At 39.0% G+C, this 18,537-nt stretch overlaps 1 protein-coding gene across 3 annotated transcripts in view; it reads left to right on the top strand.

The window, feature by feature from the left end:
• Window positions 1–18,537, top strand: part of SYT6 (synaptotagmin 6) — a 183,453-nt gene that overhangs the window by 149,500 nt on the left and 15,416 nt on the right. For all 3 annotated transcript variants that reach the window (XM_060772584.2, XM_060772586.2, XM_060772585.2), the window contains exons 4-6: window positions 9,025–9,145; window positions 13,377–13,548; window positions 15,644–15,794. In XM_060772584.2, coding sequence (XP_060628567.2) covers window positions 9,025–9,145; window positions 13,377–13,548; window positions 15,644–15,794 — 444 coding nt within the window. The remainder of the gene's footprint in view (window positions 1–9,024; window positions 9,146–13,376; window positions 13,549–15,643; window positions 15,795–18,537) is intronic.

Here is an 18,537-nt window from a genome sequence, read left to right as displayed (position 1 = left end):
ATCTAAAGAGAGAAGGAATAGGTTTCACCGGTAATTATATACAGTTGTGAAGTATCACTAGTCCAACATAAAATATTCAGGGGTGGCTTGATCTCAAGCAATTAAGAATCAAAGGACTTGCCATCATCATGGATATGAAAAGTGATAAGTTGATATTCATGTATATTCTATTGATTCAGTGAGTATTTTCTAGTTGGGACTAGAGTTAGGATCTAGACAGGCATTTTGGATAATGAATATAGACACTTGGAGAACCTTGTTTTACTTCTGGCTTTCTTTTTTTTTTTTCTTTCAGTTTCTCCCTGGTTCATTTTTTAAAAATTTTCTTGCTACTCACCAGAGCAAATTCAATGTCATGCTAATTGAAATGTAAACGTCAAAGTAGAAGATATGATTATCAAGCTTTCAGAATAAGTGCACCTTGAAGTGGTGAAACATGTCTGTTTGTCACAACATGTGATTGTCCTCACCTCCATATATTCCATGCTACTTTGTCTTTGGTCATTAGAAATAAACACAGGCTGAATTTGTGAGTCTGTTTGTTGAAAAACAATTTAATTTTATCACTGGGAATATGCATTCATGTCTGATTCAAAGTAGAGCTCTTCTGATTAGTCTTACCTTCCAAGTCTCTTTTCAGAATCATATCTGAATGCCACATTATGAGAAGAAATCATAATAATAATTTAAAAACTTCCTGGGCATATTCAGAACCCTTTCCCCTTTCAACAGGATAACTACAGGCTGTCCATGTAAACGAAGGAGTAAGGTCTTCCAGAGATAGTTGCCAAGGGCTGCCAGACAGAATTAATCCCTGGAAGGAGCCTGTCTTCTTAGAAAGTAAGCTTTGGCTGCCAAATAAGCAAGCTGCTTTTTGACACTGTCCTGAAGCCAGTTTCCTTTCTAATCTAAGAAGGAAGTGGGAGCCTTTTAAAAGGGATTTATCTTTTGGAAGCTCTAAACATGCACTTCTTTAGAAGTCTTTTTTTTTAAAAAAAATGCTGATCTGCTGGTCTAGTGCATGTTTCCCTTTATTGGCATATGGATATCTCTTCATGCGTGATGTGCCCTGGTTTGTTGGAACATTTATGCAGATGACAAAAGCCTATGGACAGTGTCTTCTTGTCACTGCAATAAATCTCCAAGTGAATGGCTCTGTCTCACTGGTGAATAAGGTAAAGACAATTTAAAGTAATGATTTAAGAAGTAGCCTGCAACACATACTAACAAGTAGAAAGTTTCTCGCCCCAGAATTTCCAAAATATAAAAAGGCAAAGGGATACTTGAGTAGAAGAAATAAGCACAAGTGTCATGTTGCCTAGGAAAACCTTGAAAAGGACATGTGAAATAATATTTATCTTAGGACCTCTTCACAAGGGGGTTTTCAGCCCTGTTTTTTTTTTTTTTTTTTTTTTTTTTGCAGTTGTTGATGGGGCCTGCCCAGCATCATCAGATCAGACAATGCTCAGCAGGCCCCACACACATTCCTCCCAAAGTGGAGGGGAAGTATAGCAAGATTCCTCCTCCTCTACAATAGAGAGGAAAGTATTTTTCGGGCAGCTACAATGGAGCTACTCACACTTTCCTCCCCTTTCCCCCATATGATGGGGAAAAGGCCCTTTCTCCCATCTGAAGGGGACAGAGACAGGGTGCCAATGCACCCTGTCCCAACCCCACCATTTGATGGGGGAAGGAGGGAAGGTGTGAGAGGCTCCACGAGGCACCCCACATGCCTTCCCTTTTGCTGGCAGCTCCTGGTAAAATGGCATGGCCCCAAGGGCCGCGCGAAGAGGTCCTTATTGTGGACATTATGATAGCTGAACTAAGTGTATTTCCACATCTAGACATTTAATTTTGGTTTTCACACATCTGAATTATTAATGAGTATTGCCAATATTATGGCTAAGCAGAGTTTAGAGTCTTCCAGATGGAATGTTCTGTTTTTGTGTTTGTAAATTGTGAAAAGGATTTGGAAGTTACATGAATCTTGTCCTGTTTAGTGAGGAGGCTACGACAATCTATGAAACTACTACAAAATAATTGTTCTATCATGTTTTAGATTACTGGAAGTAACTAGCCATGTAACTAAGATGAGTAGGAAGAGTGAACTTAGGGTGCAACCTATTACGGTATATTGCTTTAAGTCCAGTGTGTGTGTGTTAAAGAAAGCCTTGCAGAAATCCTTGCAAAGTATTGATGGTTAACTGCAGCTGCAGTTAACTAGCCCAGCTCAGCATGGCTGGGCCACGCCTCTTGAATGTTATAGTTTGAAGTTGTTGCAAGTAGTTAGGCAGCAGTTGGGTGTTTGGCTTGCTGGAGAGCAGATGCAAGAAGTTTATGTTGTGGTGAAGTAACCATGTACTTTTGTTATGCTCTATAATTTGTAACACAGAAGATTTATTCAGTATTACTTTCAGAGACAATGTAAGTGTGCAAAGCTGTTTATTTTCAACTCTGCAACCAAGAGTAAAGTTCTACTATTTTATTTCTTCTGACTGGTCTGTGTCTTTGGCATTGGGTTTCTGGGCATGTTGGACATTGCTACTGCGCAACAAATTGACTCAGCGCAACACAACCTTCCTTAGAATAGTTCTGGTTTGTTCTCTTGGAAAATATTGTCTTCTTTTTTCTTCCATGAAAGAAGCTAAAAGACCTCAAAGATCAAGAAACAATATTGTGTTTCAAAGACAGGACTGTCAATAGAGATTCATGGGTTTTGAGAAAATTGTGAGAAAACTTGTTCACAAACAGCTAGTTAATCCCTTCATAATTTGTGCATTTAAATCTTGGTTATGAAGCCTCATAATTGTTCAATATACTAAATACATAATTTAATTTAATTAGTCTAGTCTGTTAGTTTTAATTCTGGAGAAAGAGAAGCATGTAATGAAAGAAAGAAGAAGCAAGGACAAGTGCTAGTCAAATTATGATTGTGCCAAAATGGGAGCACTTCCAAAGTGTTATTTGGAAATGACTGGAATTAATAATGCAGTCTGATTGCATCACAGATGAGAAAGAACTACTTTGGCATATATCACCACCAGATTGTGGAATGCTGTCTTTTAGACAGAACCTTTAATATGCTCATCCCAATTAAGTTCAAGAATTTCTCATCAAGATTTGATGGAAGTGTGCAGTTAATGGCTCTACCCAGAAGTATATTCTGAGCATCAGTTGATGTCATCAGTTTTCCTAACTCAGAACCATCTGGGTTGGCTATGGACAATCCATTTTCTGCCACAAGTACTACCATTTGGCACAAGGTAGTCAAGACTGGCAATGTCCTAACTAGAGAAGGAAATAGATCATTACCTACAATCAAATCTTCAGCCCCCAGAATTCTATGTGTAGACCCAAATATTTTCACACATGTAACACTTGTGTTTCCCATATGAGGTTTAGATTGCCATTGTCTCTCTGCACTACAAATATTTGAAGGTTGTTAATGCATATGAAAGAGGCATATGTAAAGGAGAAGATTTTCAATCAGTAAAGCGAGAGTTACTTCAGTCTCCTGTGTGAAAATTGGAGCCAGCCCTACCTTCATGTAGACTGAAGGGGATGTCTCAGACATCAGATCCTAAAAAGTACAGCAGAGACAGAAATGTGTATGGTCTGTGCTGTTTCATCCATCCTTTGCCCTCAAAGCTAGACTTCTGTCCTGATACAAGTATTGAACTAAGATTTTATTGATTTTTGTAAATCAGTTGAGGGAAAACACCATTGCATCCTTTTCCTGAAGCAGCACAACAGTTAACCTTTGTTCAAAGCATCCATGGTCCCTGAATCAGTAAGAGCTGTTGGCTTTCATATCAATAGGGTGATGAAACAATTTTAAAGGAGCTGTCCAATATACTGATGCTGTTTGAGGGTAGGGTCCAGGACTTTGGATGGTTCTTTAAAGTTCATCCAAAACTTGAAATATATTCAATATCTCCACTGAGCCATGAGCTGCTACTGCTCTGAATCACCCCAGTTGCTCATCAGACATCTGGTGATTGTGGCAACATCATGTAGCCTGTTGCTCCTTTTCCCATTTGGAAAGTACAGGAGCTCAAAAAGTTCTGTTACAGCACCTTCTGTTGCTGCTACATTCATGGGCATCATGTTTCATCTAGTGACCACAATTATGCTCTTGTAATACGTCATTTCCTTCATCCCAAGACCCTTCACACAGTCACATTCTGCCCTTCTTGTTGTTTATTCGTTCAGTTGCTTCCGACTCTTCATGACCTCATGGACCAGCCCATGCCAGAGTTCCCTGTCGGCCATCACCTCCTCCAGCTCCTTCAGAGTCAAGCCAGTCACTTCAAGGATACCATTCATCCATCTTACCCTTGGTTGGCCCCTCTTCCTTTTCCCTTCCATTTTAAGTGGGCTGCAACTATATATAACACACAGCTGTTTGTTATCTATGCTTTTATTTTAGTGCAAAATAGTTATCATACTACGTAAAGATTAATTTTAACTGAATTGTGGTGTGCTCTGTGATATGATCAGTAATAATCATTTCTGAAAATTTGAGATCAGGGTTCAGGTCAGTGGCTGCTGCCTCTGTACCCCACCTCTATTTTCTCTCACACTTTTTTTTGGGGGGGGGGGTCATGTCAGGAGCAACTTGCGAAACTGCAAGTCGCTTCTGGTGTGAGAGAATTGGCCGTCTGCAAGGACATTGCCCAGGGAATGCACGGATGTTTTAATGTTTTATCATCCTTGTGGGAGGCTTCTCTCATGTCTCCACATGAGGAGCTGGAGCTGATAGAGGCAACTCATTCGCGCTCTCCCCAGATTTGAACCTGCGACCTGTCGGTCTTCAGTCCTGCCGGCACAGGGGTTTAACCCACTGCACCACTGGGGGCTTTCTCTCACATTCCAAAGTATATTTAATTATGGTTTAAGTTTTTTGAGAAAGACTTCTTTTTTTACCTCTCCTGTGTAGTGTAACCAGAATTTAGGCTTCATGTAATCATATTGTAAGTAAGCAATAGTGTGAAGAAACACACTCATTTACATACACATTCATATCCCCACAGAGATAGACATACAAACCAGAGGTACCCACTGACTAATTGAAGCCTTTGTTAGAAATGAAGATTGGTTCAGTTTAATGACCACTGCACTGAGCAGCAATCCTGGGAGAAATAATATATTTGAGCACTTCTGTGTCAGACACTGTGTCACTTTGTGCAATTGGAACTTTATTTCAAGCAGTGATCAGATAGGTGGGTCTAAGCATTAGGATTCAACCCAGGAAAACTATAAAATCAGTGCCACTGAAAATTTTCTGCATTTTTTGCATTTTTTATCTTGAATGTTCTCAAATAGGTATCTTTTAGAAGAGTTTCAGGTGTCAAAACAGCTCAGACAGATTTGAGACCTGGCACTTTTCATCTTGAAAATCAGCATCATTAGTTCACAAGTGCTCTGCCATATGTCAAAGGTAAATACACTTTAGCTCCTCTGTTGCATTGCATGTGTCACTTGTTAATATGATCAATGAGGGGAAGCATACAGGACTCACAGAAAGGTTGAAGATTTGCCTTATGAAATAACTGGAAACTAAAGGCCATTGCGAGCTTTTGTGCAATGAACCTTTGTGCATTACATTCTTATCTCTCTGCTAAACTGGAAAATAATCTGGAATAGTTGTGACATTAATATGATGCGTATAAAGTGTCTCGAGTGATCTGGTGTTCCTGATTGCTTCTTGTCTGGAGTTCCCCTGTGAAAATGAACAAAATCTGGCTACCAGTATTAAAAAACTCTAAAATTATAATTGTACATAAAGAACAAACCTCAAACACAGGGGAACTCCAGACAAGAAACAATCACCTCTTAACAAAGGATTTTCCCAGGTGGTAACAAGCCACACTTAAAAACTGTCAGGCCATCAAATGGTAATCAAGGTGGCCAGTTAAAACATTCACACCAAGCTCCAAAAGGCAAGAGTTCTTTCTCCCACCCTGGACCTTCCACAGATATATAAACCCAATTTTCCTAGTCTCCCACAGACTTCACAACCTCTGAGGATGCCTGCAACAGATGTGGGCAAAATGTCAGGAGAGAATGCTTCTGGAGCATGGCCATATATCCCAAAAAAATCTACAACAACCCAGTGATTCTAGTCATGAATGCCTTCGACAATACATTTCTTCCCGTTTTCAAAATGGATTCTGAAATACAACTATCCTGTCCAGATGTTCTTGTATCAAATAACTTCCCTCATAAAACACAGCCAAATATTAAGATGTAATGTTGGTGAATTCTGCAGGAAGTCACAACAAAACCCAACTTGTATGCCCTGCCTGTCATCTCATTGATAGTTTGTTAAATTAGGTCACTGCAACACTTGGCAATTCTGACCTTGTCAGTAATCTGCAGAAAGATTCCCCAGAGAACAAAGGTTAAATGTTACCATGGTTCAGTGCCAACCCATGCTGACATGTTGAAGAGCCCCAATTAATTCTGATTATTTTAAGCCTTATATCACATGAAACTGATGTTCAACACTGTTCCATAGCTGGAGGATGAAAAGGAACAATGATGAGGTGGAGAAAGCCAAAACACTGCAAAGGTTATTGTTAGAGCACATTTACCAGGTAGAGACTCGACAGGTTAATAGATAGGTGAGGCCATAGTGGGCAAGGGAAATTATTTCAAAACTCAAATTAGCCACTGCTGATTACAAAATAACCTGTTCTCTACTCTGTAATTATGTACTTCTTATACCTATTCTGCAAGAAGGAAACAGGAAAACAAAAGAAGATGACATGCTATTTCAAATTTGCATTAGGATGTTGGTTCAGTTGAAAGTTCATCCCTCCGCCTACATCCTCATTCTCATCCAAACCTGCTAAAGTGTTCATCATTTGATATAGTTGTACCCAAAACTCAATAAGAAATTGTGATTTGCACTGGGTTCCAACTGGAGTTTCTTGTTTCAGTGACTGTGCATGTGTATGTTCCCTAAAGTTTCTTGTCAATTTATGACAACCACATTAACTTCATTTGGTTTTCTACAGCAAAGAAAACCCAAAGGTAAGTTTTGCCAATTTCTTACTCTGAAATATAGCCTATAGCACATGGTATTCACTGGCAGTCTCTTATCCAGGTTATTAACCAAGGCTGACTCTACTTCGCTTCCAAGATCAGGTGGGATCTGGTGCTTTTATCACTCTGGTGAGAGAGTGATAAAACCCGGGGAGTTTTAATTTCTGTACAAATATAACACTTAATAGTGTCTTTACTCATTTAAAATATGTTCACTTATTTATTTATCATATCAGAAGTGAACCGAGGGTACAGTTGTAATGTATTTAAGAACACAAACACAGTTTAAAAACTTGGTATTATACTAAATGTAGCCAGCCACTTGGAATACCTCTAGTGTTGCTATAAGAAGGTCCTCCATTGTGCATGTGGCAGGGCTCAGACAACATTGTAGTAAGTGGTCTGTGGTTTGCTCTTCTCCACACTCACATGTTGTGGACACTACTTTGTGGCCCCATTTCTTAAGATTGGCTCTGCATCTCGTGGTGCCAGAGTGCAGTCTGTTCAATGCCTTTCAAGTCACCCAGTCTTCTGTGTGCCCAAGAGGGAGTCCCTCATTTGGTATTAGCCATGGCTTGCGGTTCCGGGTTTTAGCCTGCCACTTTTGGACTCTCGCTTGCTGAGGTGTTCCTGCGAGTATCTCTGTAGATCTTAGAAAACTATTTCTTGATTTAAAGTGTTGGCATGCTGGCTGATATCCAGAGGCGGCCCTAGGTAATTTTTAATGGTAAACAAACAGTATTTTGGCATCCCCACCCCACCAATCACTGATATATATTTTCTGTTCATTGTGGGAGTTCTGTGTTCCATATTTGGTTCAATTCCATCATTGGTGGAGTTCAGAATGCTCTTTGATTGTAGGTGAACTATACATCCCAGTAACTACAACTCGCATATGTCAAGGTCTATTTTTCCCCAAGAGCACCTCAAGAGTGTCCCTGGGCAAAATCAACTATACTGCAAATGCTTACTTTGCATAATGGGTTGAGCCGCCACTGCTGATATCCAAACAGGGGATGGGCTGGCCTTTTCATTATTGGTTGCTACTTCCTGGTGGATGTCAGGTGGTGCAATACCAGCTAAACAGTATAATTTCTCCAGTAGTGTGGGGTGTAGATATCCTGTGATAATGTGGCATGTCTCATTAAGAGCCACATCCACTGTTTTAATGTGGTGAGATGTGTTCCACAATGGGCATACCACTCAGAGTAGCAAAACGCAAGGGCAGATGTCTTCACTGTGTCTGTTTGTGATCCCCAGGTTGTGTCAATCAGCTTTATTATGATATTGTTTCTAGGGCCCCCTTTTTGCTTGATATTCAAACAGTGCTTCTTGTGGGCCAGAGCACAGTCCAGGGTACCTCCCAAGTATTTTCATGTGCTGCAATGCTCCAATGGATTTCCTTCCCAGGAATATGTTCACTGATTACAAATGTTTTCTATTTGAATGGACATGCAATATCTGAAATCCACAATAAATCTTTAAAAATATGAAAATTGTTGATGGTATTGCAAAAGCATTCTACTTTTTGTGTGGGATAAGGAAAAATTGGAAGAAAGAGTGGTAAACACAGGAGAATTACAAATTAAATATGGCCTTATATGTATCTCACACAATTTTGTGAATGACCTGCACAGTAGAAGCCTTAGTTAGAAAGTATCTTGAGCTGCCAAGAAAACGATCTTCACCCTACAAATGGCAGAATATTTTGAATACAGTTAACGGAATTGTGTTGTGTCCACTATCTATGATATACTATTCATCAATTTTGTATATGACCCAATAATTATAGACCATTTAATTACTCAACCAGAGCAAGTTCAGAGTTGCAGTAAGTGATGAGCAAATTTTGCCCATTCTTGCCTTGCCGGGTCTGGGAGGTAAACATATTAAGAAAATACAGGTAGCACAACAGTCCGCTAAGTTTGCTTTTTTCCCTATTTCTAATGCACACTGTTCTCTCTTTCATTTAAGGAAAGTGTGGACCTGGGGGAGATCATGTTTTCCCTTTGTTATCTGCCAACTGCAGGTCGCCTCACTTTAACAGTCATTAAATGCAGGAATCTAAAAGCAATGGATATAACTGGCTACTCAGGTAGGTGTTTGCTTGGAATAAGGCAGTGTTGTTATTTAATTGTTTTAGCTTCTATGTCAATGTTGTTGTTCCTAATACTTGGTGAAAAGGTCTCACACATTCATCTTTATTTGTCAGTTTTGCCACTAAAGTCATTGATTAAAACAAAACTGTATGTGGAACAACCATTTTATTTTTCACTCCTAAATAGAAAATAGTGCCATACATAATCCTATTGCCATTCAATACATTTTGGTAGGAGATTAAAAGATTGCTTTTGGAAACTCTGGTGGCATGGCTGTCCAAAACTTTGTCACTAGAGCAATGTGAAGTCAGCCATTCTGTATAAATTATATTATAAGCAGGATGTAATATAATTAGAAGTCATCGTTGAGCACCAGGAAACATATATTTTGCCCTTTTCAAAATTACATGACCTTCCAGAAGTAGCAGAGATAGCTGTAAACAAAATTCTGGTTCCAAAACAATCATTTTCTGAATGGGTTTCTGTGAGTTTTCCGGGCTGTATGGCCATGCTCCAGAAGCATTCTCTCCTGACATTTCACCGACATCTATTGCAGGCACCCTCAGAGGTTGTGAAGTCTTTTGGAAACTAGGCAAGTGAGGTTTATATATCTGTGGAATGTCCAGAATGGGAGAAAGACCTTTTGTCTGTTTGAAGCAAGTGTGAGTGTTGCAATTGGCCACCTTGATTAGCCTTTAGTGGTCTTGCAGCTTCAAAGCCTGGCTGCTTCCTGCCTGAGGGAATCCTTTGTTGGGAGGTGTTAATTGGCCCTAATTCTTTCCTGTGTGGTATCCCCCTTTTGTTCTTTATCTACTGTCTTGATTTTAGAATTTTAGATTCCTCCAGGCAGGAAGCAGCCAGGCTTTGAAGCTGCAAGGCCTCAAACAGACAAGAGTTCTTTCTCCTACCCTTGACATTCCACAACTATATAAACCCCATTTGCCTAGTTTCCAACAGACTTCACAACCTCTGAGGATGCCTGCCATAGATATGGATGAAAAGTCAGGAGAGAATGCTTCTGGAACATGGCCATACAGCCTAGAAAACTCACAGCAACCTAGTGATTCCAGCCATGAAAGCCTTCGACAACACATGTTTATATTGAAACTAAAATTACATAGTATACAACTTTTAAAAATAAAGGATAAATTCTTGTTGATAAACCTTTCCTAAAAAAAAAATCCAATGGTTTTCAGTTTAGATCTCATCATTTCCATGACCAGTGTGTTATGACATTCATTCCACTGATATTATTCACTATGGGAAGACATTATGCCAGAAGAAGCCAAAGAAGCCCATTTCACATAACATTGCAGTTAAATTTTAGATTGCAATTCTTGGCAGAAGATCTTGGGCACTACCTCAAAGTGGATTTGAGGCCAGAGAAGAAACTACAGACACCTAGACATCTTAGGCTTCCCAGAAATCACCACTTTTCCCATTTCTCTGCCTTTGGTGATCTGATGGCAGTACTGGCTTGGGATTCTTCTGCCACTCTGATTGAATAAACAGAAAGGATTCAATTCCTTGAATTGATGTAGCCTATATTTTGAGACATGGTAGCTCCCTTGTGTTTACACGTTCTTCCTTTTCTAGCCATACCTGTCTCCATAAGCTTGCTGGTAAGCATCTGCGACAGAGTGGATAAGAGCACAGGGATGATGTATGCTCTGCATATCCTCTACAGGCCATGCCATTGCATTGGTAGGGCACCAGAAACAACAGGGCATCATTTTTTCTCCAGTTTTTGCTATTTTTAGAGGTTTTGCAGGATGTTGTGGATGTTAGTGAAAAAAGGCAGACAAATTCCCCATTTACAGGTGGTACTGTCATGCTTCAGATGCTTTTCATGTCATAAATCAGTCCAACTCAAACCAACTTCAGTGGCAATAGTGGTTCTTAGGAGCTGCATGTACACATAGGCTAGCCTTCCTTTACCTTATTCTAAGGCCATAAGCCCATCTTCCAGGTCCCTGAACAAGGAAGCCTCCCATGGCAGACCTTCTCCTCCTCCAATTTCAGATAACAATCTTTTTATAGGCCCATAACCCCAAGGATCCTAAGAATCATTGAATAGCTCCCTTAGATATAAAGAGTCCACATGATTGTGTTTTTAACCCTATGCAACATACTTACCAAGCTGAAAGTTTTAAACCTTATAGATTTGCCTCCTCTTTGGGGACTCTTGAGCAAATAATATTTGACTTTCTGTCAGAAGAGCTCCATTTAATGACCCGAGCTTCTACATGTCAGTGTCAGCATTTTTCTGACAAACATTTTAATCCACAGCACCAATAGCTGTGAAGCTGTTTGAGCAGACAAGCCTTTCTGCGCAACTAATACATGATGCAGTCTGAACCACTGAGAATTGATGGTTCAGAAGGAAAACAGCTCAGTAGCTCTGAGGTGATGCACTGTTTAGTTACTGGAACTTCAAAATACACAGCGATTTTCTCCGGCAGCCTACACATCATTCATGCTAGGCTGGAAACTCAGGAGCAATTTGCTAAAGTCAGTCTCTGGGGCAACTAGGAAGGCATTGCTGTCCTATTTTTTCCTTCGATCTTTTTTACTTGACTAAAAAAGAAGCAGATTTGTTTTTAAAAGTATGGTACTTGCTTTTTTTGAAACTAGTTCACAGGCATATAGAATGGGAAAGGAAAATGTTGTGCAATGTATATGTACAAACAGTGCTGGAGGATAGGTTTATAAATGAAGGACATCTGCATCCCATTAGAGAAATGCTAATGAAACAATGAACAAAATCAACAAGTACAGAAACAGTTATAGAAGCCTCTACAGGAGAAGAAGCAATTTGCTGGGAAGGCAGAAAGTTATTACTCTCCTCTTCCAAGAAAAGGTCTCTGGACTGATGAGTAGCTGATTCACCTTCACCCAGCCAAATGGTCTTTAAACTAATCCAGATGTTTCTGTTCTACAGTGTAACTGAATAGAGTGTGACTACAATTCGGAAAAACAATTATAAGTGTAGAATATCTGAGAAAACATTTACTATTGGAATGTTACAGTGGGAGCTACCACAAAATGTTGTAGTGTGGTGCACTGATGTGCAGAATTTCAGCCAGGCTTCCATCTCTCTTCCAGGATACTCGGTTCATTCCTCACCACCATTTTTTCACTCCCTACAACAAGCAGCTTTCACTTGATAGTTATTCCCCACAGGACACTTGGAATGCGATTTTCCTTCTTCTTGGCAGGCGGTTGGACTGGATGGCTCACGAGGTCTCTTCCAACTCTATGATTCTATTATGGTTGTAGAGAGGGAACTATATGTCTTCAATCCGTAGATTACGAATACCTTCTTGTCAATGCTGCTGGTTGAACTGCATGGTCATGTCACTCAGAAAATGAGCTTGGGATTACTATATAGGTTTATTATTCAGAGAGGAAAACTGACAGGGAGAAAATCAATTCCTTTGGTTCTGGAGGAGAATTCTGCAGCTATCATGGACTGCCAAAAAGATATCACAGGCTGCCAGATACATGGTCCATAGATTAAATCAAGCCAGAGCTTTCACTGGAAGCCAAAATGACTAAACTAAACTAAAATGTACTTTGAACACATTTTGAGATGATAAAAGACTCACTGGAAAAGACAATAATGCTCCATAAAGCAGAAGCTAGTTGGAAAAGAGGAAATCCCGTTGCAGATGCATTGACTCAATCAAGGAAGGCACAACCCTGAGTTTGGAAGACCTGAGTAGAGCTCTTAATAAGAGGGCCTCCTGGAGGTCGCTCTTTCTTTGGCCTGCCATGAATGAAACCTGACTTGATGGCAATAATAACAATAAAGAGCAAGGAATAGAAACTGTTATGGAGTAGTTTGATCAACTCTCCTGTTTTCCTGACACAGACTGAATTCCTGGAGCCTATGTCCACACCATCAGAAACTTTGTTTTTCAGGGTTCTAGTACGAATGCTTACAAGTTCTAGAAGTGTAGCAGAGCTTAGAAAAGTTATTTTTGGAATAAATTTGCAAACTGTCTGGGAGATTGTGAGAGTTATAAGTTGTAGGTGGGACCACTAAGTACACACATGTTGGCTGTAAGCAGACTAGAGCAAATAAAATGTGCGCCTTGCCACCCAGATCCTGCTTGCTCCATCCACAGCTTCAGTATTCCATGTGATGGCTGACTCTCCTGTAAACACTTAGAGAAAAGAAAGTGTTTTCTCGGCACTGTCATTTTCCTTTTCTGCTGCTTTCAGATCCTTATGTCAAAGTGTCTTTACTCTGTGATGGGAGGAGGCTGAAAAAGAAGAAAACTACCATAAAGCGAAACACACTTAATCCCACCTATAATGAGGCAATAATCTTTGATATCCCTCCAGAGAACATGGACCAAGTCAGTCTGCTTATCTCTGTTATGGATTATGACCGGTAAGTGGATGTCCCTGCAAAACCTAAATCACATTGGGGCCATTTTCCCAATGTCCCTGTTAAATACCATGGTGTGACTCATTTGATTACATGACTAGCTTCTGTTTAAGACACATCATGTCACTAGATACACTAAGCTGGGCTTTGAGTTGTTTTCTGAATTCCTATTGCATTTGGAACAGAAGCATAGCCAGATTCTCTGAATTGATACTACCTGAGCTTTAAGCTGTGCACAAACCCATAGAAATTTGTACGTAGGATATGATCGACAATGCCAGCTATAAATGTTTAGCACCTACATGCTCTATTTTGCATTTAATTGCTTATTCACTTACATATTTTATATGCATTTTATCGTAAAATATTCATTTTAGTATATTTTACCCTAAGGCACACATTTCTCTATCAATTTCAGTTCATTTAATTATTTACAATTCAGAAAAGTGAGTCATCCAAAAGGTAACCTCATTCCAATCTGTTTATCAGCCAGGCAAGAAAAATCAGGTTGCCTACTTTTTAAAAACTCGGATTTCAGTGCCCTGAATATAGCATTGTATATGCTACAGTTCAATTAAATGCCAAAAAAACATGCAATTGGTGAGTTCTGCGAAGTTCTAATGTCTATATTCTCAGCAGAGGAACTGTGCTTTTAACAGCATGGACCAAGAACACAGGTTACATCTAGCTCTCTTTGACCCAAATCATGCATTTTCCTTGTTAACAATTGCTAGTCAGTCTGTGATGTTAAATATTATTATTATTATTATTATTATTATTATTATTATTATTATCTTACAATCCTAGAGTTGGAAGAGATCACAAGGGTAATCCAGCTTAACTTCCTGACGTGCAGGACTACACAATTAAATCACTCCTGACAAATGGCCTTCCAGCCTCTGTTTAAAAAAACCTCTAAAGCAGCACATTCAATTATCAAACATATGTTATTTAGGTGGAATCTATTTTCTTGTGGTTTGAAAACATTAAAAATAAAACAGCAAATAGAAAAATCCAGCACATCATCCAAGGGACATTCCTTTTGAGCAATCAGTATTCCAAGACCTGGTGAAATAAAAAAAAAATCTCTCTCAGCTGAAAGATAGCAAAAGAGGGTACTGGTCTATCATCATATCTAGTCATGCTCAGAATTTCCCTGCCAAGTTACTCCATTTCATTGGCTATTATTTGCAGATCGTAAGACACAGGAAAACATCTGGGGATCAGATATTGATGTCACATCCAGCATTTTAAACTAAATGTTTAGTTAAAGGAGCTATGAAAAGAAAGGATAAGTTAATGGCTGCTATTATCTCCCTTGGAATGTGTTCACTGGTCCTCAGTAACAGGCAGAAAATCAACAGGTGCCCCTCAGCATCACCACAAAGGATATGCAATGATAGAATAGTTTACCCCCAGAGAGCCTGTTATGCAGATGTTACAGATACAGAACATCTGTAAAAGGAGACAATGATTGGTTGTTCTGACTGTGCACAGGGAACCTATTGTATATTGCAAATGACTAAAAATAAATCAGGGTGAGAAAATGCATGGCTATGACAGCTGCTTAGGCATCACAAGTCATTAAGAGCCCAGAGAGACAGATCGAGGAAGAGTCAGTGTTCCAAAACCAGAAGCAATGTGGAATATGTTTAACAGCTAGATGCAGCTTAAGCAAGAGTGTACCTCCAATATCTCATAGAGGAAAACCATGACACATACAACCACACAACATCAGTGTGTGGTCAAGATGGCAAAAGTTATGAATGGAGAAGAACCCATAGATTAAGAGAGGCTACAGCAGTTTGCTTCATTGTTGAGTGCAAACTACTTTTGTACTTTGAACTCTGTTTGTACCAATAGAAGTAAATTGAGGATGAAGAGGAAAGGTGGGAGGAGCATAAAAATGGGACATTTTAAAAATCAGCTGAAAAGATGGAACAGCGGGGGATTAATTAGAATCCTATCAAACTGAAACAACTGCAAGAGGGATGGAAGAAGAAGTGAAAGAAAAAGGAGGAAGAAATTAAATGGTTCAGGTTGCAAAGGAGCTACAAATGTCTCTTAAACTTATACCACATGTTATTATTGCTTTCAGAGTTGGCCATAATGAAATCATTGGAGTTTGTCGTGTAGCAAACAGTGCTGAAGGGCTAGGGCGAGACCACTGGAATGAAATGCTGGCTTACCCACGCAAACCGATTGCACACTGGCACCCACTAGTGGAGGAAAAGAAATCCTATAAGGATGTAAGTAAACTATTTGTTTAAAATTTTATTTGCATACATGCTCAATAGCCAGCTTAATAGGCTGAAATTTCAAATTGCTACTTCTTTCTTTTGAATTTGTAAAAAGAGTTGGGTATGCAGTAACAAGCACTGCACATCTGTTTTGGATGGTTGTTTAGAGATTTTGGTCAGGTTTATCTACCTCATACATGGAGCCTTCATTCATGTTCAGCAGACAATGCCTAGTGCCAGGCTATGGCACCCTTGGTCTTTGAAACTAGAAATGCAGCAGAGGACCTGCAGAAGGAACTAATGTATCAGAGCTGTGCAGAAACAGAAGCAGATTAATCTACAACCCAAAACACTCATAGTTCTCAAATGTGTGTTGGCCACAAGGCAGAAATAACTACAAAGCATGACGTTCTAATGGCAAGCCTACAGAAGCGGAAAGCCCCAAACCAAGCATTTGTACTTCCTAAGGCGTATGGCATGTCAAAGAAAAACATCTCCACACAAAGAAAAATCAATATTATATATTTTTGATCATTTTTATTCAGAAAAGCTTAACACCAAACCTACAAAGAGACAAAAAAGCAAGAACATAAACCATAAAACAAAATACAAGAACAGTAAAGATACATTTTCTTAATATAAATAACATACTATTACATCCCTAGAAGTCCCCACCCCACACACATGCACAACATTAACTACACCAAATATAATAGTAGTAATAATAATAATAATAATAATAATAATAATAATAATAATATTTATAGGCCGCCCTATCTCCCTAAAGACACTCAGGGCAGTTTCCAATGAATACGGCAAACATTCAATGCAAAAGGAAAACCATACAAACAATTTACATCAAGACAAGGCACATTAAACAGTATAGAACAAACAACTGTAACTTAGTAAATAAAATAGCAAAAAATATAAAAACATAAAATACAAAAACCTGATAAAACACACTAAAATAAATATATAAAACCAATTACATCAGAGCTCCATCAGGTGAGGTTCAACAATACTAATGACAGGAGTACTAAAATAGATGTGATAAACTATAAAAGGGCTGGGCGAGGGATAGTGCAAACAACATGTCATAAGGCCAGGAAAGTGGTTGAGGTGCAGAGCAGAGTACTAGTATCTACATTGCCTAATCCAAGGGCTTTACACTCTCTGTCTGGTAGTTTTATTTTCTCATTTTTTTACTCCAATAAAAGAAGAAAAACTATTAATACATTTAATCCCCATTAGATGACACTCTTTAATTCAACAAACCCATAATAGAGGTTTGACTCAATCTTTGTGGAAGGAAGGTAATAAATAAGTTCCAGGTTTTCTTGATATTGATTACCAATATCTCCTTAATGAACATTGTGAGTTAGTCCATTTCCGCTAATTCACACATCTTATATATCTATATTATATTTTAAAGTCTCTCTCTCTCTCTTACGATGTATAAATCCATGTGCTTGAACATAGAGTCAACATGCCTGCGTGCTGTTTAAAGGAATCAAAACAGTACAGAATTTTTGAATTGATCTATCAAGTATTTTAAAGACTTCTTAAAAGAACACTTTGGACTCCTCTTCGGGTGGTGATGTGATTTGGAACCAATTTTGACTCAACACCTTTCTGTTGAAATTACAAACTGTATTCTGTGAGATTTTTTTTTAAAAAGGAATTATTGCATGACAAAATTTTACACAAAATTTTACACAAAATCAGCAATGTTGCAGAAAAATAGCTATGAATTTCCACAGCACTTTTGTTGTGCAGTATTTTTTGCTGTGAAACATTGCTGTTCTTAATGTAGCATACAGACATAATAGTTTGCTGTTCATTCGGTCAGTTGTTTCCGACTCTTCTTGACCTCATGGCCCAGTCCACGCCAGAGCTCCCTGTCGGCCATCACCACCCCCAGCTCCTTCAAGGTCAATCCAGTCACTTCAAGGATGCCATCCATCCATCTTGCCCTTGGTCGGCCTTAATAGTAAAACTCTGGAATTTCATATTGGAATCCATCCCTACAAGAAGACGGAAAAGATCAACCGATACGATGTTCCCCATTAGATAATGGGGCCCAAACAATGTATTATATGGTTCACTGGGTGCAGGGATTATGAGAAGCATGAACAGTAGTGTTCTATCCTGCTTTCAGCAGAGGCCATGTACTTTATTGATGCACAGTGAATGAAGCACATACTATTCCCAGGCTTCATTCTTTTCTTCAGCTAACCTGTTAGAGACCCATGTAGAGCAGTATCAATAAAACTATCTCACAATAAGCTGTGCTTCACTTTGAACTGCATTTTTCAGCACTTTGAACTGCATTCTTGCCCTCCCCTCTCTCCTCTTTATCATATGTTAATTAGAGGACTTCCTATATTTGTTTTTCTCAAAGATGTCCCATAAAAAAAACAAAATAATTGTCCTATAGGAAAAAAAATCATGAGAACTATTGTAGTGCAAATTGCATGGCTCACCCAGCCTTAACTCTATGCATTGATGAGAATGAGGGACACTTAGGATGGATTGGACACCAGTTGGTATGTGCCTTTCAATATTCATTTTTGTTTAAAAACAGTGCAATCTATGATGAACTACTAATGTGGGTCTATTCTTAGTGCAATTTAATGCATGCATTATGTTTCAAAAGCAGGGCAGGGGAATCTTCAATCCTCCAGATTGAAGATTCCCATCATACCTTATCATTGGACATGCTGGCTAATGCTTTGGGGACTTGAATTACTTA

The sequence above is a fragment of the Anolis sagrei genome, chromosome 4 (assembly GCF_037176765.1).
Source record: "Anolis sagrei isolate rAnoSag1 chromosome 4, rAnoSag1.mat, whole genome shotgun sequence".
Taxonomy (NCBI): Eukaryota; Metazoa; Chordata; class Lepidosauria; order Squamata; family Dactyloidae; genus Anolis; species Anolis sagrei.
This window is presented reverse-complemented; position numbering and strand designations above follow the sequence as displayed.